The sequence below is a fragment of the Penicillium longicatenatum genome, assembly GCF_028827895.1.
Source record: "Penicillium longicatenatum strain IBT 33135 chromosome Unknown contig_11_segment0_segment0, whole genome shotgun sequence".
Taxonomy (NCBI): domain Eukaryota; kingdom Fungi; phylum Ascomycota; class Eurotiomycetes; order Eurotiales; family Aspergillaceae; genus Penicillium; species Penicillium longicatenatum.
The window spans coordinates 966116-988064 of NW_026643117.1; the positions used below are offsets into that span (position 1 = coordinate 966116).

General features: G+C 47.4%; 8 protein-coding genes across 8 annotated transcripts; 6 read left to right on the top strand and 2 right to left on the bottom strand.

Annotated features, from left to right (window-relative positions):
* Positions 1–1452: 1452 nt before the first annotated feature.
* Positions 1453–6312, top strand: N7484_000353 (ABC transporter integral membrane type 1; the record flags this gene model as incomplete). Its single annotated transcript, XM_057110774.1, has 10 exons — positions 1453–1653; positions 1715–2274; positions 2657–2718; positions 2794–2928; positions 2988–3221; positions 3276–3982; positions 4039–4201; positions 4263–5571; positions 5640–6117; positions 6208–6312. 10 exons carry the CDS (start codon positions 1453–1455, stop codon positions 6310–6312), a joined length of 3954 nt encoding a protein of 1317 aa, XP_056978000.1.
* Positions 6313–7659: 1347 nt separating this feature from the next.
* N7484_000354 (ankyrin repeat domain-containing protein) lies at positions 7660–8566 on the top strand (the record flags this gene model as incomplete). The annotated part of the gene is made up of 2 exons (XM_057110775.1): positions 7660–7936; positions 8001–8566. 2 exons carry the CDS (start codon positions 7660–7662, stop codon positions 8564–8566), a joined length of 843 nt encoding a protein of 280 aa, XP_056978001.1.
* A 2837-nt stretch (positions 8567–11403) lies between these two features.
* N7484_000355 (Zn(II)2Cys6 transcription factor) lies at positions 11404–13314 on the top strand (the record flags this gene model as incomplete). The annotated part of the gene is made up of 1 exon (XM_057110776.1): positions 11404–13314. The coding sequence occupies one exon, from the start codon at positions 11404–11406 to the stop codon at positions 13312–13314; it is 1911 nt and encodes a 636-aa protein (XP_056978002.1).
* A 176-nt stretch (positions 13315–13490) lies between these two features.
* On the bottom strand, positions 13491–14213 carry N7484_000356 (uncharacterized protein; the record flags this gene model as incomplete). Its single annotated transcript, XM_057110777.1, has 3 exons — positions 13491–13619; positions 13683–13781; positions 13842–14213. 3 exons carry the CDS (start codon positions 14211–14213, stop codon positions 13491–13493), a joined length of 600 nt encoding a protein of 199 aa, XP_056978003.1.
* Positions 14214–14554: 341 nt separating this feature from the next.
* Positions 14555–15649, top strand: N7484_000357 (alpha/beta hydrolase; the record flags this gene model as incomplete). The annotated part of the gene is made up of 1 exon (XM_057110778.1): positions 14555–15649. The coding sequence occupies one exon, from the start codon at positions 14555–14557 to the stop codon at positions 15647–15649; it is 1095 nt and encodes a 364-aa protein (XP_056978004.1).
* A 170-nt stretch (positions 15650–15819) lies between these two features.
* N7484_000358 (cytochrome P450) lies at positions 15820–17409 on the bottom strand (the record flags this gene model as incomplete). Its single annotated transcript, XM_057110779.1, has 1 exon — positions 15820–17409. One exon carries the CDS (start codon positions 17407–17409, stop codon positions 15820–15822), a length of 1590 nt encoding a protein of 529 aa, XP_056978005.1.
* A 403-nt stretch (positions 17410–17812) lies between these two features.
* N7484_000359 (uncharacterized protein) lies at positions 17813–19249 on the top strand (the record flags this gene model as incomplete). The annotated part of the gene is made up of 1 exon (XM_057110780.1): positions 17813–19249. One exon carries the CDS (start codon positions 17813–17815, stop codon positions 19247–19249), a length of 1437 nt encoding a protein of 478 aa, XP_056978006.1.
* A 542-nt stretch (positions 19250–19791) lies between these two features.
* Positions 19792–21445, top strand: N7484_000360 (purine-cytosine permease family protein; the record flags this gene model as incomplete). The annotated part of the gene is made up of 4 exons (XM_057110781.1): positions 19792–20012; positions 20067–20234; positions 20304–20655; positions 20708–21445. 4 exons carry the CDS (start codon positions 19792–19794, stop codon positions 21443–21445), a joined length of 1479 nt encoding a protein of 492 aa, XP_056978007.1.
* Positions 21446–21949: the final 504 nt, after the last annotated feature.

Consider the following 21949-nt stretch of genomic DNA (forward strand, 5'->3'; position numbering starts at 1 on the left):
TCGTTTCGGGCGGTTGGAAAAGCGTTAAGGAAGTCTAACTTGTCGATATGGTTCACTCCATCCCGCATAAGATTTTCAACAATTCGACCGTACGCGCGCTTTAAAACGGCAAAACAACCCACATCAAGAGGTTGTAAAAGATGAGAAGAGTGCGGTGGCATACAAATTGGAATCACGTCGTTTTGATGGCAAAGTTCATCAAATTTTGGAGTTAAATGACTTCCATGACCGTCAAGAACTAAAAGTCGATATTTCCCCTTCATCCTTGGAAAAGTTAAGGGAAGAAAGACCTTTTTAAGCCAACGAAGTCCAATTTCGTCCGTAGTCCATCCATTCGCGCTAACTTTAAAATGCCAATCGTCCGGAAGGTCATTAGCCCAACCTACGATGAAGACTTTGCCTTTGAAGATAACCGTTGGAGGGAGGCTAAACCCAGACGCGCCCGTAGACTCGATTGAGGTTACCCATTCACGATTTCCAGGTTGTAAAAGAGAGCGCCGACCGTAATATTCCGCTCTCGTTATAACCTTTGCGGTCGCGGTTAAGCCCATCGCGAAACCGGTCTCGTCAAAGTTATAGATATCATCTTCGTGGATACCATTCTCTTGAATCGTCTTTTGAACCAGATTAAACCATTCCATAATGATTTTAGGGTCCTCGCATTTCGCTCGTTCGTAATTATAGCGTCTTGAGAACCGTGTATCGAGTTCTGGGTGTCGTTTAACGTAAGTTGAGACCCAATTTTTGCCAACGGTTTGAATCGGGGTTATTCCACGCGTCGCGAGTAAGAGATTAGCCATTTCTTGCACCATACTAGGTCGGGGTGCCGCTCCACGTATATCCATAGAGATTATCCAATTCTTTAGTGAATTCTCCTCAATTTCAGTCAATTTAAAGGAATTTGAGCGGAATTCAACGCGGTTTTCAATTCCATTAAGCCGACCTCGTAGTGTTGAACGTGGGATATCATATATGCGTGCTGCCTCGCGAATTGTCAATTTTTCCTGCTTTTTAAGAGCCTGGATAGCAAGTAATATCCGGCCCTCTTGTTCTGTCAATTTTTGACGATTTTGAGCGCGAATTGGTGGCATGGTGGTTGGTTGAATAAGAAAGGTTGAATTAATTGACGCGTTTTGGTTGGGGTGGGCGGGCCGACCGGGTGGGCGACTGGACCGGGAATTACGTTATCTCACTCCATTTTACCCCAGAAACCCCAGAAAAGGCCCTTATCTCCCGATCACATGACAGCAGGTGCCCATAGGATCAGTGCTTACCACCGCTACTTCCTTCTCTCCTGTAATACTTATATTCATGTTAAATTCATTCATATCGTTCCGTTCCTTTGTTGCAGCTACGTCTCTGGCCAATCTTCAAGGCGCAAGCTGGCTATTTCCATGTCACAGTCACATCTATCTTCAAACCTTGCCAGTTCCGGTCTAAATTTCGACAGCAATGGCCTTCAATTCCACTTCGGAGAACGCGTTCGGGCCCGTTAGCCACCTGAGGCCGTTTGACTTTACTGTCACCTTCGAGCAGGCTATACTGTCGATCATTCCTTCGACAATCCTACTACTGGCTGGACCACCCAGACTATTCCACCTGTCTCGTTGTGAACGAAAGACGCGATCCAAGCATGGCTATCTTTTGAAGTTGGTCAGAAACACTTGTCATCAAAGATTTTCTGCACTTTGAGCTGCAACTGACGATATAAAAGGTCGCCTCTTCAATCAATTTCGCCCTCCAACTATCCCTCCTGGTGCTTTGGAGCGTATCGGTAGCGTCGCGGACGTCGACTAGCATCCCATCTGCTGCTCTAGGCCTCGCCAGTTCTACTATCATCATTGGACTGTCCTGTGTCGAAGATACAAAGTCAACAAGTCCCTCTTCTCTGTTGACTATATACCTGCTTTTCTCGATTCTTTTCGATGCGACACAGGTACGGACACTATGGTTTACACATCGAGTGTCCATTGCAGCTGTACAGAGTGCGGTCCTTGGGATCAAAATTGCTATGCTTTTATTGGAAAACCGAGAGAAAACGTCTTATCTGAAGTCCCCCTATAAAGAGTATCCGCCCGAGGCAACCCGGGGCATTGTTAATCTGAGCTTTGTCTGGTGGCTGAATCGGCTCTTTCTGGCTGGGTATCGGAAGATCATTGGGAGTCAAGACCTTTTCGCTCTAGAGCCTGGCCTAAGCTCTGGTAGTACAGGTGAAAGGCTGAAAAGAGCGTGGGAGAAGCATGGTCTGACATACTCTCTGAAGTTGGGGAAGTCGTACGCTGACACGCCCCAGGTAAAACGGAAAACATGCTTTCCTTGCCCTGGGCTTTCATCTGTTCTTTTTGATGGGAATTTCTCGCTGTGGCCTTCCCTCGGCTGTGTATGATTGGGTTCACTTTCGCCCAACCATTCATGATTACGGCAGTTTTGGTTTACGTAGAAGACCCAATCACACCAGAGAGCCGGAATCGTGGATACAGCCTTATCGGAGCCGCTTTTTTGATTTACCCTGGGCTGGCGGTACGATGCATGCCTTTTTGTCGCATTTCATTAGCCACTAATCAAAGTACTAGCTTCCCAACGTTCACTACAGACATCGGTTTTCCAGAGTTAGCACTTTGTTCCGTGGCACAATGATATCATTGATCCATGATAGGACCTTGACACTCCAGGATAACCTCTTTGTGGAAAACACAGCTCTCACTTTGATGAGTACAGGTAAGTGAGAGGCACATGTTTGTCTGTCTGAGGACATCGGACCGAAATTATGCAATGCTAATCAGCACCAAAAAGACATTGACGGCATTATTGAGCATCTGGAAAACTTCAATGACGTCTGGGCTCGCACAATTGAAGTGGCAATTGGTACATGGCTTCTTGAAAGACAAGTGGGTGCGACTTGCGTGGTTCCATTGATTCTAACTCTAGGTAAGCAGCAGGCCCTGCACCAAAGAATGCGCAGCATCTGTACTTATGTCTTGAAACAGCATGTCTGGGTGGTCAGAAGCTGGTAGCGAAGACAATCGGAGAGAACCAGCAAAATTGGAATCTTGAAATCCAGAAGAGAATTCAAAATACATCCTCTGTACTGGGCTCTATCAAAACTACCAAGATTTCAGGGTTTTCTGGCAAGCTATCCCAAGCCCTGCAGGGGCGCCGCGAACGAGAACTCTTTGTATCTCGCGCTTTCTTCAGGGGAATTATGTGGTTAAACGGTCTAGGTCAGACAATCTATCTTTGAATGTTTACGTTGTTCCCTCCCTGATATCCATCAGCAAGTGTGCCTCGAATTTGGTCGCCTGTCATCACTTTCATTGTTTACGCAGTACAAGCACAAACAAAGACTGATGACTCCCTCACTACGGTGAAGGCCTTCACTGCTCTGAGTATTATTACCCTCGTCACTACGCCGGCAGAAAAGCTACTCGCTGTCTTGCCCCAACTAGCAGCTGCCATGGGATGCTTCCAGCGGATTCACGAATACATGGTATCTGAACCAGTGAAAGATAGCCGAATTGGCATGGAGGAATTTCGACCGATTACCTCGGTTAAAGCCGAGCCGGAAGTTGCCATTGGCTTGGACAGCGTGACCGTCATGCCCTCACAAAAGGCTGCATCTACCGCCCTTAATGACATGTCTTTCGAAGTCACCAGAGGCAGCCTGATGATTGTTATTGGTCCTGTTGGCTCGGGTAAAACGACATTGTTGAGAACCATTCTAGGGGAGCTTGGTTGCCTATCGGGCTCCGTGTCTATCAAACCGAGCAGAGTATCCTATTGCAGCCAGAATCCATGGTTGCTCAATACGACAATCAAGAAAAGCATCACCGGTATCTCAGACGGCGAGGTCGACGAGAAGTGGTACAAAACTGTCATATATTCATGCTGCTTAGATGAGGACATTCGTCGTTGGCCTAACGGTGACCAAAGTGAGATTGGAAGTAAAGGTCTTGCCCTTTCGGGGGGTCAAAAGCAGAGAGTGGTATGCAGATTTCCCAGGATGTGTGTCACCTTGACAAATGCTGATGGCTGTTCCAGGTTCTAGCTCGTTCTGTATACAGTCGCAATGATATAGCATTGCTTGACGATGTCATGAGTGCGTTGGATGCGCAAACGCAAGAAATGATCATTCAACGACTCCTCTCTCGTGACGGGATATTTCGCAGGCTGGGCACAACTGTGGTCCTGACCACTCACAATTGTATCTCGTCCTTCAGATCTTACGAGGATTAAATGCTGACTGTCGATATTTCTGACCACAGCTCGGCTCCTCGAATTTGCAGATAGTATAGTCTCTCTCACTTCAGACGGTCGAGTCGACCTCCAAACAACAGGCATTGAGGGCATTCGCAACAAGAAATTCTGGCAGGCTAGACAACCTTCAGATCCACATTTCCAGAATGACCTCAACGAAAAACTGAACGAGCATTCGGACATAACTGATTCGAGCCCCGACCCTATTAGTGATATCGAAGATATGGATCGAACTCGACAGATCGGAGATTTCTCAGTGTATTCCTACTACGCGAGAACAGTCGGCCCTGTGCTTTGCGTCGTGTTTCTTGTTGGACATTCCCTCTTAGCATTTGGTGAGAACTTTCCTCAAGTGTGGCTGAGCAGATGGACTACGGCAGGAGGCGGACATCTCCCTCTGTATGTACCCGTTTATGTGGTTTTGGCACTGGCAGCATCACTTCTTACCATTTACTGCATATGGCTCGTCTTCATTAAGCTGATGCCCAAATCGGCCATTCGCTTGCAATGGTTACTTTTGGCCGCCACTGATAATGGCACAATCCTGAATCGCTTTAGTCAGGATATGACCTTGATAGATTTGGCCCTTCCAATTGCGGTGATGTCTTCCGCGGAGGCAATTTTTGGATGTATCGCCACCATTGGTCTGATCGCCACAGGATCTGCTTTCATGGCGACAACAATACCCGCCACGCTGGTCGTGCTCTATTTTTTGCAAGAGGTTTATCTGAAGACAAGTCGCCAACTACGATATCTCGATCTAGAGTCTAGAAGCCCATTGTACTCACACTTTGCTGAGGTCCTCGAAGGTCTGCCGACGATTCGGGCCTTTGGCTGGCAAGACGCCTCATCAAAGATTCTAACTCAGCATCTTGACAAGTCTCAAACGCCGTACTACATGCTTCTATGTGCGCAACGCTGGTTGAATTTAGTCTTGGACATCGTGGTGATGGTATTGGCAACCGTTGTGGTAACGCTAGCTGTTGAGCTGCGTAGCAGCACAAACTCGGGCCTCCTCGGCATCGCGTTGAACAATATTCTTGGATTCAACCAACTATTATCATACTTCATCATATCATGGACCACTCTTGAGACCTCGCTCGGAGCGATAGCCCGTGTTAAGTCATTTGTTGAGACGACACCTTGTGAAGATCTACCTGGCTCATCCCCAGAACTGCCTGAGTCCTGGCCCGATAAGGGGGAGCTTGATGTACAGGGCCTCTTCCTGCGCTATCCTGACGGTACACTGGCCCTGGACAACATCTCGATGCGCATAGGCGCCGGAGAAAAGATAGGCATCTGCGGCCGCACTGGCAGGTACGTGTTTCCCATCTCCTAACTCTCATTTATTTCACCACGGTTCTAATGAACCCACTGTATTGCAGCGGGAAAAGCTCCCTCGCACTCACCATGTTACGCCTTGTAGAACCTTCACGTGGAAATATCACAATAGATCAGACTGAGATTCTCAAGATCGCCCCCGGGTCAATCCGAGAGAGGCTGATAGCTGTGCCACAAGACTCGTTCACACTATTGGGAACCATCCGCTATAATGTTGACATTATGGGCCTCTCCAGTGACAGTGAGATCACATCTGTACTCAAGCAGATTGGCGTCTGGGATGCAATTGAAACCCGAGGGGGCCTTGATGCGCTCCTCGAGGACCATCCACTGTCACAAGGAGAGCAGCAACTCTTGAGTCTGGCACGGGCAATCCTTAAGAGGCAAACCAGTAACGGCAAATGTCAGGTGCTAATCCTGGATGAAGCCACGAGCAGCCTTGATACACAAACAGACCAGAGAGTGCAAAAGGTCATGAGAGAGGCTTTTCGTGACTGTACCGTTTTTAGCGTCGCTCACAGAGTATGTTGTTATTTCTGTTTATCATCCGGACTCACAGGATATGAATGGTCATACTCTGTCTGTGAGTGAGTTGAGCTAACTGTTGGACAGCTTGACACAATCATAGATTTTGACAGAATTGCAGTGCTGGAAGCTGGACGTCTAGCTAAGTTCGATACCCCACAAAATCTTCTTGCCAGAGATGGGTTATTCTAGCAGATGTACTTTGGAATGGGTGAAAAAAAATCTTGATGTTATTTAATACTTCATGCCAATAGTCACAGAGAAGAATAACGGAAGCGAAGAAGCTGATGATTGATTGAACTATCTAAGAGAGATGTCTGACAGCACATAAATCGTATAGATGTTCCATCCTATTGGGTATCCACTTCTCTGATTACATATTCGTATACCAATAGCCTCTTGTCCGTAGAAGCCTGTGACCATGTTGGAGGCATGAAATGCGTGCCTCTGCTTCAGGCCTTCAATCCAAGTTCCCTCGTATTGAAAGATATCTCAAATAGTTTTTCTCCCTCAAATCTATCTCAAATATTCATCAAATCCCGTGCCTTCTTGATTTTTCTCATCGAAGACCTGGTTCCTGGGCTCTTGTGTCTCAGCCGTATCACGTATGTATCGAGATTTCAGCTAGTCTCTAGTCTGAAAAGTTCATCGTGGAGCAAAGACATTTGAATTGGAAAAGTCCCTGGTTTTTCATTCCACACCTTTTTCCTGCGATTAATAGTCTTACATAACTTTGAACTCGCCTCACAAAATGGTAAGGATCTCCACCCCTCATCCGGGAGTGGTGTCTTCCTCGAATGCACTTGCGACAGACTTAGCTGCCAATTGTCAAAGCCATGGCTATGACGTGTACTTAAAATCTTGCAGTCATCGGTAGCTGACATTCTCGGTTGTATTATTTGAAATATCGGTGATGGCCAGGTATGGACCAAGGTCAGATCTCCGTAAATACCGAAATCGGTAGGTCCGAAGAGGCAGAGACAGGTGACTGCTATAAAAGGTCTTTTGATGGGCCTGGCTGTAATTCGCTAGATACCAGTACTGTTATGTGCGCTGGTAACATTGCAGTAGTATTCAGGTGTCATCCTGGGGTCCAGTATCCGACTATACCCATGATGCTACTTCTAGACCAAGGTCAAATCAACGCAAACATCGAGGACCATATCTACATGACTGTAGGTCCATGATTTCTTTCGTCATGCTCGCCCCCAATACTGCAAACGGCTTTCTCAACTGGATATCTGAGCAGTGATTGCATCAGGACTGCTCTATCTAGCTCTACATACGGGCACAACGAGTATCATTCGAGATGCTTTCTTAGACTCTTTTGTCGTCAATGATAATCTCATTACGATGAATACTCGGAGCTTAATGCTTTCTTAGGAACGATGATGGGTCATTTAAGAGATGTCGAGATCCTCGAGAGATCCCGTTACTTCCGATCATCCACGAAAAACCAATTGCTTTGGAGAAAAGGATATCAATTTTAATTTCAATCTGCCTGGTCGAGAATTCGACTTCAGCCGTTCATCTACCATCATGCCATCCAGTCAGACGCCCGGTCCCACTCCTGTCAGTAAACCAGCCAATGGTGCCAAGCCAGTCACCGAACAACCCGATGGCTGGGCCCCGATTTTCGACGCTGCAATGAAAGGCGACTGTGCGGCTATAAAGAAGTTATTTAAGAAGCCCGAAGATCCCAAAGTTCGATTCCTTGGGTGCACCCCTTTGCTCCTCGCGACTATTGCGGGCCATCTAGATGCTGTCACTTTGCTTCTGGAGAAAGGAGCCGACATCAATGACAGAGACGACGACAGTCGCACAATCTTCACGTTGGCACTCGAAAGCGATCATAAATTCATTGCTGAACAATTGACCAGGATCACCAAAGGTGACCGTGACCGATCCCCGCTTGGAAAAGGGCAGGGACTGGTTGGAGAAGCAGTTCAACGAGATCTCTAAGCAAGTTGAGGACCCCGCTAGTAAACCCCCAAGGGAGGTACTGGAATACCTTCTTGCTTGGAATTTCTCCGACGATAAGAATCGGACGGTCCTGCGGGTCTACTGGGAGCACATCCTTCTGCGCTACATCGGAGATGTTCCTCGTGATATTCAGCGGAATTATTCACCCGATCTCAATCTTGCTCTCATTGGCACGTTTGACCGGTTGTTCAAGGGACATGCTGGGATTAGGGAGTCAGCGAGATTGTTGAATAGCAAGCTACCTACCACTGGCTACAATATTCTTGATACAATCGTCAAACCGAATCACTACTGGGTGACTGAGCGATGGTCCTATGACAACGGACATAGGATCACGGTCGAAGATGGCATCGACTCGTTTTTGATAGACGAAAAAGCAGGGAAGATCACAAACAAGATGATCAACTACCATGTGAAGGGGGTTGGAAACAAATATGTTGTTGAAGTTGATAAATGTTTCTGATGTTGTTCAGTGTCGTGATTTATGTCTGTCCTCTGGCCATGTCCAATGCGTTTTCTGAAAAATAGCATAATGTAGTCTGTAGTCTATAATGGAAAAAGAAGAAAAAAAAAGTATTGTTGCAGATACAAACATATGGCTCCCTTTCAACTAAACTTCAAGGAAGTGGTGGTGTGGGCCCGCCAAGAGCAGAATTAGGTTGCACCCGCCGGCCCGTTAGACTATGCCAGGTAAAGTAAGACGAGGAAACTGAGAAACCGGATAGTGGAGAAAGAGCACGCATCCCAGATAAACTGAATTAGAAGTTGAAAATATCAATGGGAATGTTATTAGTTGCATATGGGTTGGGAAATCGTTGCAGTGCAATTGCACTTTTCATTTTGTCACCAAGGCATCAGGGCACCAAGACACTTCCGGGATAGTACTTCGCAATATGGGATTCCTGCGGAGCATATCTCATTATAGACGCTTTTACGGACCAGTGATTTTCAGAATATGACCTGGGATGGTCGTCCAGTCCGCTACACTCTCAATGGGAGGTTGGTTCAATTTACCCAACACGGTTGCTTGTCGAATCGAAAATGCCCTTATAAAAATTAGCAGGCAATCACTAGCAGTCATCATTGGGCAAGTAACTCACAAATAAGACAATAGCCTTGCTGATGTTTGCGTATGGCTGTAACAAACTTTTGTCAGCTTTGAACCGAGATATAAGGGCCCTGGCGTAAGCACTTACTTCGTCGCCCCGACAATATACAAGGAGCCAATCACTCCAGAATCCTTTATTATTTGAATCACCATCGGTTATTGTAGCAATGCAGGGAAATTCTGGCTTGTCGGAAGAATGCGGTTGGAGTCGATTGCTGCCCACACCCCGCGAATCTCGTCTCTTGAAAGAATATCAGCTCTGAATAGGTATGTTTAGATAAAGACTTATAGTGGTTCGCCTTGTAAAGTGAAATATTGCCACTCGATGAAGAAGAACCCCCGTGGGTCAAAGTTCAACTTGAAAAATGGTTCGTAAACCATATTGACGCACCACGTATGTATACCCGGACTAAACATGGTGGAAGGAACACCTATGTTGCCAATCGAACGATCTCTTAACTGGAGATAGATATTAAGGCCGCTGCCTTATACTGGGGGTTTGGAGAAGAGTGATAAGCACGAACTATACAATAGTGTAATAATATACCTATTGTGTTGTATTAGTACTAGTATAATCACTAGGGAGCCTCCGGGGCCTCCACTATGGTTCTACTTCTGTTGTGCGGCTTATCTAATCAGTTACCCGAGCTGGTTGGGATAACCTTTCTCCCAACCGAAGTATATAGAGATATACTCATACGCCTCTTACATGGTACTTATATGCCTCCTTTCTGCATATCTTGCTCCGTTGACATGGCTTGTATAGGCAGGAGGAATTATAGCAAACCCGTGGCTCAGTAGCCGTCGCAAGGGCGTCCTCTTGCTGCTGCTGCTATCGGTAGGATATGGAAGGCCCTAGGATACTGATTTATATAATTTTCATTTGGGAAAAAAAAACGAAGGGGTAGGCTAGAAAGCCCTACGCTGGGCCCCATTACGCACCTAGGTGAGAAATCTCACCCCGTTCTCACCTCTCTCGCCCGGTCTGCGAAGTTCTCACCCATATCACCCACACTCACCTAGTATCAGTTTCATCGCCTCTATAGAGTGCTAAGGCTATGTAAAGAACTGGCCGTGCGGATGTATGTGGCTTGAATGCGGTCAATAGTCGTATGGGTGCTGCTCGGGTGAGAATATGGTGAGCGCCGCTTGAGCGTCGCGCGACCGCAGGTTAGAAGGGTGAGTGCACAATATACAGGGTGAGAAGCAGGGCGAGAGCGAGCGAGAATCGTCGTCCTGCAACCGCCGCATTGGCCTTTTGAGCTGAGCATGGATCGAATATTATTGGGCCGCATACCTCATTCTCAAGGAGTTTTTCTCCTGGAATTTGCACATAGCCACAAAAGAGCATAGTAAGGGTGTTGAGGGTCTGGTTATTTGCGACACTGTATTTTGGAGAAGAATCGCGGCTATCCCTACTAGCATTAATATAACCAGTTGTTTTTTAGGCACTAGTTCCCTCGTGAAAAACTTTGCCAGCCTAAAGATCAAAGCCACAACCGTGGTTGAAATCCCGATGTGTGTGGTTAGCAGGGGCATTTGGTTTACACCAAAATTCACTCAAAGGTAAGCCGCGCCACGAAATAAGGGTGCTTAGGCGCTCATTAGTCGTTGCAGTCCAACACCTTCGGGGTCATCTGCCCTTTTAAATCAACTCGACGGTAGATCTTTCCCTGCACTTTAGTCGCAATGTCCTCAGAAAATTAACTATCAGCGAACATCATGAGTGGCCTCTTTTCTATGTCTGGTATCGCGGTGGGCGTGGTATCCCTAGGTATCACTATGTGTCAAGGGCTGGCCACGTAGTATTGACAATTCAAATCATTCTATGAGGACGTTGACGATATCATATGCCAGGTTTGAAACTGACCTCTATCCTAAAAGCATGTCGAGGTGGTCCAACAGATGGCCGATTGGGCGGGTGGAAATCCAATGTTGGGAAACTGAGGAAGTTCGTCTTCAATTCGCGATGCGACATATGCCAGAGAGCTTAGCTCGATGGCCGGCAATGTTCAGATGCCGAGACATTTTGGAAATTGCCGGAATACGCCCTTATCAAGGAAGATAAGATGTGGTCAAAGCCATCGGAGAGATAAGAGACCAGCGACATATCTTGACTCCGGCAAAACTCTCGACGGCGGCAACTTTCGACCGGCAATTTTATGAGGTGTTTGATCACCTGAAATCAAATCATGCCAACCGCAATGGAGCAGACCGCGGAGGTTCCAATCAAGAAATTCACTCGACATTCGAAAGCCTGCCGGCAATGTCGCCGGCTCCGGACCAAGTGCGTGAATGATGGCCGGGCACCCTGTCAGTTGTGTCGGCAGAGTGGGAAGGACTGTGTATTTCTTCAACGAGGCCAGCCCGACAAAGATCGCGAATTCCGCCGCCCGAGAGCTCGCACCTCTATTCCTTGTAGGAGAACCAGCCCTGTCCCAACGTTCTCTGCGTCGTCCACTGAGCTGGACGGGACTTTCCAGACGAGTGAATCCCCGGCACCGTTACCCGCACCGGCAGCGAGAAAAACAGAACACTATTCAGTCACGCCCATTCCAGATGCTGGAGAAACGTTACCGCCCTTCGAAGAGCTGGTTGAGGGAGTATACATATTCACAACGTCCTTCTTCCAGCTCGGCTTCTTACCAAAAACGTTATTATTTGAGCGGCTACGAAAAGACCCAGATTCAGTCAGCAGCTTTCTACTGTTTAGCATTTTGAGTATCTCAGCTCGATTCACCCCTTGCCTAGTCACCCGATATGGGGATGGCTTGAGTGCGACCGACTTGTTTCTCAGTCGGGCGGCTGCGCTAGTGCCCGAGCAGATGTATGTTCCGACCTTGGAAGCGACGCAAGGATTCTTCCTTTTGAGTATTGCAGAGTGGGGCAAAGGCGACAAACATCGAAGCTCAATGCACATGGGCATTGCAGTGACTATGGCCGGAATCTTACGATTACATCGGGAAGAGACCTACCGTTTACCCGATGATGCGACGGCTGAGCAATTCGTACACGCGGAGGCAGGGAGACGAACGTTTTGGATGCTAGAGAGCTATAACAATCTACTCTCGGGTCTGAGTTCCCCTGTGTCAATCTCATATAGTGACATATCTGCTCTTTTACCCTGTACAGAGCATGAATTTGCATTTGGAAACTTGGTCACCCCCCGAGTACCCCTGGCTGGGACACTGCCGGCTCTTAAAGATCCCTCACTTGCCCATTCGGCGACGCGATCTTTATTCGCAACTCTCTTACAAACACACAATATGTGGGGCCAAGTAGCGCGAGTTGTTGGCACTGATACAGGGCAAGAACTTCCTGACGACGAAGTGAAGTTGAGCCGAGAGGAATATACAAGGCTATCGACCGCGCTAGATGAATTCGAAAGAAACACCCCACCACATCATTGCTGGTCAATCTGGAACCTACGAGAGTTCAAAGCGAAAGGACTAGACCTGGCATATCTATCAGCTGTGATGGTGTTGAGATTGAGTAATATTGTTTTACGCCGAAGATATCTCCACGACGGATCAAATTCCGAGACAATCGATCATTGTTTGCAAACTGGACATGACTCACAAAACCCGGACTCTGTTACAATGGAGTTATTCGAGAATATGATAATTCTTCACGAACAAATTGATGCATTCTTTGACTTTCGTTCCCATGACCAAGGCTTCCCAGCCCTGATCGTTTTTTGCATCTACGTATGCGGCTCTTTGGCAAACCATCTAAACCAACAACCAGAAATCTGCCCAAGTACTGCACCAAGGGCTGAGGAGATTCTCCGGAAATCTTTAGCGGGGCTGGGGGAGTTGCAGCATGCCTGGCCCCTTGCTCGACGTTGGAACAAGGCTCTCTGCAGAGCCAGTGCAAGGGCCCTCGACCGGGTCACTGAAGTTGAACTGACTGACCTAGCCGGGAACTCCTCGCTAAATGGATTATCCACACCCGGGAGTGAGACACAGCAGTTTTCATCAAGGGTTTTGCCTCGGCTGAACGATCCGTTCCCGACGGACGTGATGCTGATGGAATTCGAAACTTATCCTTGGAGCGAAATAATTATGGGCTCTATGAATCTTGAGTTTGCAACTCTAGGGTAATCAAGAAGTTATGTTCATTGAAAACCTTTGCAGCATTTACATGGATGCGAGTGCTTCACTCTCCATGCATGAGAATCTCTAGACTACCAAATAGTAAAGAGATCCGACACCTGTGGTGGCAGTCATTTGGATGTAGTCAACTTGATAGCTACTTATTCAGCGCATACCATAATCATTCACCATTTCTTTCTAAGATTTGCCATCGCCTCGTGCTCTGATACAACGTCCGCATACTTTGCATCGAGGTCGAATAGATTCGCATTTTGAATTTCGGCTGTGCGATCTCCACAAGCAGTACCTACAACCTTTTAAATTTTTAGGTCTGAAAATCATTCCGGAAAACTTTTGGTCGATAAAAATTTACGTACCATAGGTCTAAATCCGTGCTGCATTGCATCGAGCGTGGTTGCCCTCACGCAGCCTGATGTACTCACTCCGCAGATAACAAGTGTATCAACATTAAGGGTCTGCGAAATACAGCAATCTCAGATTTGACGGTAATTATATCTGTTGGTATTGGGACATACCTGGAGCTCAGTCGCCAAAGTTGTACCAAAAAACGCGCTCGCGTACTTTTTCACAATAACAGTGTCGTCAATAGCCGGCTCAAGGCCATCCATATAATCGGCAAGCCCCCTGTTGTCACCCTTTAACCAGACATCTAGAGGCTTTGCCTTCAGCCAGAATAATCCTGCATCGCTCATGTCTGGTCTTGAATATTTTACCTCACTCCAAATTACAGGAACTTCCCCTTCTCTCGCAGCTGATAGCAATTGTCGTATCGAGTCCGGCACCAGCTCTGCAGCTGGGTTCCCCAAAAGTGAAAGAGGCGATCCCTCAGTCCAGTACGCCTTGCAGACATCGATGATAAGCAATGCTGGTCGGTTACCCCATCCCATGCGATTTGAGAAGCCGGAACGAGCGTATGAGGTTGATGACGCGTGTTGGAGATTATATGACATGGCTGAAAAGTTGAATTATGGCTGAAGAAAAAAAAAAAAAAATGTGCCTGACATACAGAGACAGTTTAGATGCATACTTGTTGACACATATATCAAGCTTGAAGCGGGGAAATTGGATCCTGGCCGATAAGGATTTGCCTGCCGGAGTTGCCAATCAGATAATTTCGAACACACCATATTCACGGTCTGACACTTTTCCTATTAGCATTGTAGGAAAATTTCTCAAATTTGATAAAGTCTCTCATTTTCCATTTTCTTGCTGAAAACTACCTTCACTAATGGCGTCAGAACGACCAGCTAGAGCTTATCAACCAATTCACCCGGCGGTCCGTCCACTGCTAGACCCGCAATATATCAAGTTCCACGAGAGCTACTTTCAATATGTGATCCCTGATGATCAAAAACCATGGGACGGATCAGCTCGAACAGCACAGCGGCCCTGGTCATCTACAGAGTCAGCACTCACAAAAACAGCAAACACTCAGGATTTCAACCGTGGAAAGTACAAGATTCGCGTTTTTACTCCAGATGGAGAAAGACCAACCCTTGGTTGGCCAGTGCACATCTGGTTCCACGGGGGCGGCTGGTCGATTGGTGGAATCAATGATGGAAATGACCTTTGCACATTGATCTGCGCGACCGCATGTTGCGTGGTGGTGACGGTCGGGTACCGTCTAGCGCCCGAGCACCCGTACCCTGCAGCAATTGAAGACGCGGTCGACGCGTTGAAGTGGGCATATAGCGCAGAAGGAGCTCGCACCTTGAACGTCGACAACACGCGCATTTCAATAGGAGGAACGTCAGCCGGCGGAAATCTGGCAGCGGTGCTGTCAATTAAAGCTTCACAACTGGAGCCCCGGATTGATATCTGCTTTCAAATACTTGTTCTCCCTGTTATCGATAACACTGCCTCAGTGTCTACTATCTGGAAGCGGAATCGACATGCGCCATGGTTGACTCCAGCCCGGATGGAGTGGTATCGACGCATGTATCTCCCGAACCCATCTGACGCCATGAGCTGGGATGCTTCTCCTAATTTGGCGACACCTGAGCAACTGGCTGAGAGTCCGAAGACATGGATAGCTGTCTCAGGCCAGGATCTCCTTGCACCGGAAGCGCAGGCTTACGCGGGCCCATTGAAAAAGGCCTGGGAGACAACTGGCAGAGACAATCAAGTGGTTATTGAATTTTATGAAGGGTCAACGCATGCTCTCCTGTCCATGAGTGGTAAGAGCTTCCATCGAGTGGGCATTCATTTCCATTCATCAACTGACAACATCGCGTCCCTAGGTATCTTAAAACAAGGCGCTAAACTTCTTCGGGACTGCGCCGAACAGGTTCGCAGAGGATTTGCTCTCCCTATTGCAAATTGAGATTTAACCTTTAAACAATACCACTATGAAAGAGGAAGATGCGACTGAAAATAGTTACCAAAGATCTGAAGAGCATTATTCGTGGCTCAATTTATATAATATATGATGAAAAAAATAAGCTTGTGACATTTTTCATCAGCAAGTGTATTTCGTAGAATGCTCTGATATATTTAGCTCGTAAACAGCAGCTCCTTGGCTTTTTCTGATCGCGGAGTAATGACACATGGAAAACTGTCGGGAACACCACTCAGTCCATTTGAGAATGTCACTCGCGGCTCGATCCTTTCACCATTTGCATCAACGGGGCACCTCAAGTCCATAGTTGCCAACAAAGTTGCGACGACTATATAAACTCCGGCGAGAGCCAGATGTTGCCCGGGGCAAACTCTTCTTCCAAATCCAAAAGGTCCTTCAGGGAGAGGTTCCTCGTCTCCACCTTCCGTACGAGGAATGTATCGGTCTGGGTTGAAATCATCCGGCGATGAATAGAAGCGCTCGTCCCGTGACATAGCCCAGGCATTGGCGAATACCACCGATCCAGCTGGAATATAGTAACCACGGTAGGTATCGTCGGCAAGCGAAGCATGGGGCACACCAAGTGGAGATAGTGGGGCCCAACGTGTTGCTTCTTGGATGACGTTTTCAAGATATTTCAGCTGTTTTCGATCTTCAAAATTGGGTAATCGAACAATGTCTCCATTCTTGTCTAGTCCAACCACTCTATTAATCTCATCCTGTACCTTCACTTGGATTTCTGGGTGTATCATAAGGTTAAGGACACACACAATCACGGTAGACCATGTCGTGTTGCCACCGGCGATCGAAATAGCCCCAGCGGCACCTTTCAGGTCGGCAATAGTAATGTCGTTAGCTTTACCAAGTTTCTGATTTGAAAGATATTGACCAAAATGGTTCAGCATAAAAGATGGTTGAGTTGCTACGCCAGACCGAATAGATGACTCCATTGCATCCCAAGGTACATCGTGTAGTTTCTGAATAGTAGGCTTTGAGCGGCGGGCATGGACCAAGGGCTGAAAGATTGTAAAGATCCTTTCGGAGATATTTGGTAGATAGCGGAAAATAGGGAAGAAATCAACAATTGACGCGCCCGGGACACCACCTTTGCCGGTGGCTTCTTCGACATTAATTGCCATTTTGACGTAGGGATCATTTTCTTCCTGAACATCAATCCCGAATCCAATACGTAATACAACAGCAGTGGAAAATTGCCGCAGTAGCAATTCCCAATCTTTTGGTTTGTGCAAAATAGCTTTGACAGCCCGACGGGCTTCCTCCTGCTGGATAGGTCGATATGGCTTGCAAGCTGTTTGGGTGAAAGACTGCTGAAGGAGCTTGCGATGGAGTTTGAATCGAGGCGACCACCGAAGAAAAGTGAGGGTGACACCCCACCCCATTACTTCGAAAAGAACGAAGCGAGGGCGATCGGCATAATTTGCGCCTTTCTTATCCATTAGATCATGGGCTGCATCAACACTGTTGATTACAACCATGGGGCGACCGAGAACATTGAAATACAGTATATCGGAGTTGTATTGTTTTCCCCATTTCACAAATTGGTGTTCCGGGTGATCTGTGGGGATGACTTGTAAATGACCCCAGATTGGATTCCCCGGGGGGCCGGGGGGGAAAGGGAGACGCTTCCTTAGTTTATTGACATGTTTCCCGTATAGCACCCCGATCGTGACGACCAGGAGGACAAGGCCAATAAACACTCGAGGTGGGAATATAGCAGGGTCCATTTTGAATGTCTGGCGAGATAACACCAGGAAGTCGGGGCATGCACATTATAAGTGCCTTTTTAGGTTGGGAATACTCGGAATAGTGGAACTCTGATGATTGGAACGTATCCAGCTAAGCCGTGCCTGCTGACTTCATCGACCTTGGGGCCGGCAGGAGAAAGATAGAAAGAGAGAGGTCGAACTTATCGACAGACGCAGTAAGACAATCAGTCTGCCTGCCGGTCGCCTGCCGGTCGCATGCCGGTTGCCCGCGGCCAATCTGGTTGATGCTGAGATAAGAAGATCGGGGTCAAAGTTGCGGTTCAAAGTGGGGAGCCGGTCCTTCCTAAAAGGTTAAACTCCTCCATGGACTTTAGGAAGACACCTTCGTTTGCATTTCTCTGTCCATCCCCCAGGTATCAATATGCTTGCCCGTGGCGCATCTGCAACTGCCTCTTTTTCATCCACGCCAACAAAGGAGGATCCCTATTTGTATCAAGTGGGCTTCGGAAATCGGTTTGCATCGGAAGCAATCCCTGGCACATTGCCAAGAGCTTGCAATACCCCCCAAAAATGCAAATATGACCTCGTATCAGAACAGCTCAACGGCACGCCCTTTGTATCCTTGCGAGCATCTCTGCTCCATGCGTGGTTTTATCGCATCCGACCGTCTGTGATTCACAAAAAACTGATTTCACTACCTAAAAACCCGGACATCGAAGCCAACTTCTCACCCAGCAATGAGAAGGTCACTTTTACCCCGCAGGATATGGCATGGGATGCTTTTAGTATTCCTGAGTCATCGAGTTCCATCGACTTTATTCAAGGATGGAAAACTATCAGCGGCCATGGCGATCCTGCATCAAAAGAAGGTCTAGCCGTGCATGTCTATACGGCCAATTCGCCAATGACCAACAAAGCATTTTGCAATAACGACGGTGATCTTCTAATCGTACCCCAGGAAGGAAGATTGAATATCCAGACAGAGTTTGGACGCCTGATGGTACGGTCTGGTGAGCTAGTCGTGATCCAAGCCGGTATGCGATTCACAGTTACCTTGCCGGACGGCACTGCCCGAGGATACATTCAGGAGATTTTCGGTAGCCATTACGAGCTTCCGGAACTGGGCCCGATCGGATCTAATGGCATGGCCCTGCCTCGTGATTTTGAGACCCCAACAGCCAGTTTCGACATCGATCAGTCTAAATGGGAGGTTGTCGTGAAGTTGATGGGAAATATGTTTGTCTACGAGCAGGACCATACCCCTTTCGATGTTATCGCGTGGCATGGAAACTACGCTCCTTACAAATACGCCATGGAAAAGTTTATCAACACTGCTACTGTTGATCGGGACCAGAGCGATCCTTCCATCTACTGTGTGCTCACCGCAAGATCGAAGCGATCAGGAGTGGCCTTGTCCGAATTTTTAGTCTTCACTCCTAAATGGAGTGTCACACGCAATACTTTCCGACCGCCGTATTATCATCGAAATGTCGCGACAGAGATCATGGGCATGACTTACGGAACATGGTCGGGCTCTGCTACCTCCTTACACCCTGGGAGCCTCACTTACGAACCAAGCTACATGCCACACGGCGAATCCTACGAGCGATGGAGGGAAGCAACCTGTATGGACCTGCAACCTGAACGGGTTGGCGAAGGGGCCATGGCATTCATGATGCATATCTCTTCCCATGTCTCGTTGACAGAATACGCACTCGAGCGCAGCGGGAAAATGCAACATCAACCGGTCGAATTCTGGGATGATTTCAAGGGTGGTTTTATGGATCATTTAGAAGAAGTCAATGCAGATTTAGAAGCTGCTGGTCTTCCTGGTCTGGATGTGGAGCATCGCCAATGAGCTCGATTCCTGGCAACATTTATCATTTACTTAGTGATTGTAAGACAAAAACTAAATTTTGAGATTCCGAATTGCAACTTAGGGATTATGGGTAGTTTGTAGAATATTACACAGGCATATTTCAATGAGGGTTCCAGATTTTCAAGACCACATCTAACCACGAAAGTGGAGGAGCGGCGGTGCTTTCTCGGGTTTGCCAGAATATACAGTTTTATCCACCAACCTCAAGTGTTCCCGGTAAAGGCCCATGTGGAAGCTACACAGAGCGCTGAAGCTAGACTTTGAAGACGATGTTGACAGTCGGCCAGGAATCTGGACAATCCTGGTCCAGAACAGTATCGCTCCGAGTTCTTCCAATCTTCCCGGCAGGCAAGTTCCCTGCCCAATCGGCTCTTATCGTATCCCTATCAGCGTCTATCCCAAGCTAGCCAGCCGCTAGATGCAATTGAAATTAAGTCTATTTCAAAAAGGGATTCCCCACATATGCTGCATTCACCTCGTCAATCCATCTTTGGAAATAATTCTGGGGTTCCACACCTGCTATGGAGAAATCTACGGATAAGCTGCCAGCGACGGCATCCTACAGTGATATTGCCACAGCTGAGCTGCAATCCGATCACTCCCCAAGGGCATGGCTATCCAAGGTCGCATCTTGGGGCGTTGAGCTACGAGGTATTGCTCCAGTGCCTCTGGAGGAGCGAAACGACAAAAGATACATCAATGTTTTCTTCGTGTGGTTCACTATGAGTACAAATCTACTTCCGTGGGTCTAAACATTCTTTTAGAAATTTCAGGTCCATTCTCTCACATTGATTAGAATCGTGACAGGGATGGTGGGAACGCTGTCATATGGTCTTAGTCTTCGAGATTCATCCCTTGTTATCTTATTCTTCAGTCTGCTATGCACAATTCCACCCGCCTTCTTGGGCACATTCGGTGCCAGAACGGGACTCCGGCAAATGCTACAGGCACGATTCACTTTCGGGTAATTTTCTCCTAGTTCAACTTGCCCTTGACCAATATGGATAGACTGATAATCCCGGAAATACCACAGCTACTATCTTGTTTCTATTATCGTTGTGTTGAATCTCTGTACCATCGCCGGCTTTGGGATAATTGACTGCGTACTCGGGGGCCTGACTTTGGCCGCAGTCTCAGGTGGAAGCATCAATGCGACCGCAGGAATTGTGATTATTGCCCTGTGTGGAATGATAATCTCTTTTGGGGGATACAGATTGTTACATCAGTTCGAGCGGTATTCGTGGATATTTGCCCTGGTCGCGATCGTGATTGCGACTGGAGTCGGCGGCCATCATCTTTCCAAACAATCCTCGACGGAGCCTCCGGCAGTTGCAACGATTATCTCATTTGGGGGCGTTATTGCTGGTTTCCTCATTCCTTGGGCGGTTGGTGACCCTTATCCTTTTCATTGTCCCCTAAGAGACTAACCTGGGATAGGCAATGGCGTCTGATTTCGCAGTTTATTGTGACCCGAGTGTTTCTTCATACCGAATCTTTGCATACATCTATGCCGGACTTCTAGTACCTTCAGTGCCGTTGATGGTCCTCGGTGCAGCAATCGGTGCCGCTGTGCCAAATATTGCGTCTTGGTCGGCCGGGAACACAGACTACAGCGCCGGAGGGGGTTTAGAGGCAATGCTTCATCCCGCTGGCGGATTTGGGAAATTCATTTCTGTCCTACTTGCATTCTCCCTCTTGGGGAATCTGGCAGCCGCGATGTATTCCATCTCGTTGAACTTTCAGCTTGTCATTCCCATTATGGCACGCGTTCCGCGATCGTTATTTACCATCGTCTATACAGCGGTCGCGATCCCGGTTTCTATCTACGCCGCCAAGTCTTTCTTTAATAGCCTGGAGAATTTCCTTTACGTCATTGCATATTGGTCTGCAGCCTTTGTTGGTGTTATCGCGACCGAGCATATTGTCTTCCGCAACGCTGACTGCACCCTTTACACCGCAGAGGACTGCGATAGATCAAGCAAGCTTCCGACTGGAATAGCCGCTATTGCGGCTATTGGATGTTCTTTCGGCTTAATCGTCCCGTGTATGAGTCAGATCTGGTATACAGGGCCTCTCGCTGAGAAGACAGGGGATCTTGGGTTTGAAATTGCTCTCGTGCTATCCCCTCTGCTGTATTTACCATTTCGCTTTATCGAATTGAGATTTCGACATTAGTGGATGTTATATCATTAAATTATCCTCTGGCCTGTGAGCTTGAAAAATCTATGGTAGCCGATCGAATCTACAGACCTGTTCTGAAGTAGGTAGTCGGGCGGCTTACAGTCTCCCCAAGTCGGTGGCTTTTATCCCCATAATATCTTACCCACTCCGCATTGCACATAAGCCGCTTTCATGAAGAACGCTATAAAACAAAGTATTACGAACCAATACGAAGGAATAATATGGTATATGCTGTGGAGAGGTAGGAAGATAGAGAGGAGAGAGAGAAGGAAAGGGAGAAAAAAAAGACCAAGACCTTACCAAAGTGGAGATGCCTCGGGAATAAATCTTTTATAAAGGATCGAAAAAGAGTTCTGGATTAGAACCCTGATTTTTCTTGACCGGAATCCGGTCACTCTGGCTGAAAAAAGCTATCGATGTCATTCGAAAAGTAAAGGATGGATTTTTTGGTCATAATTCAAAGGACACCCGAGCACATAGAGGCCCGGGACACATAAT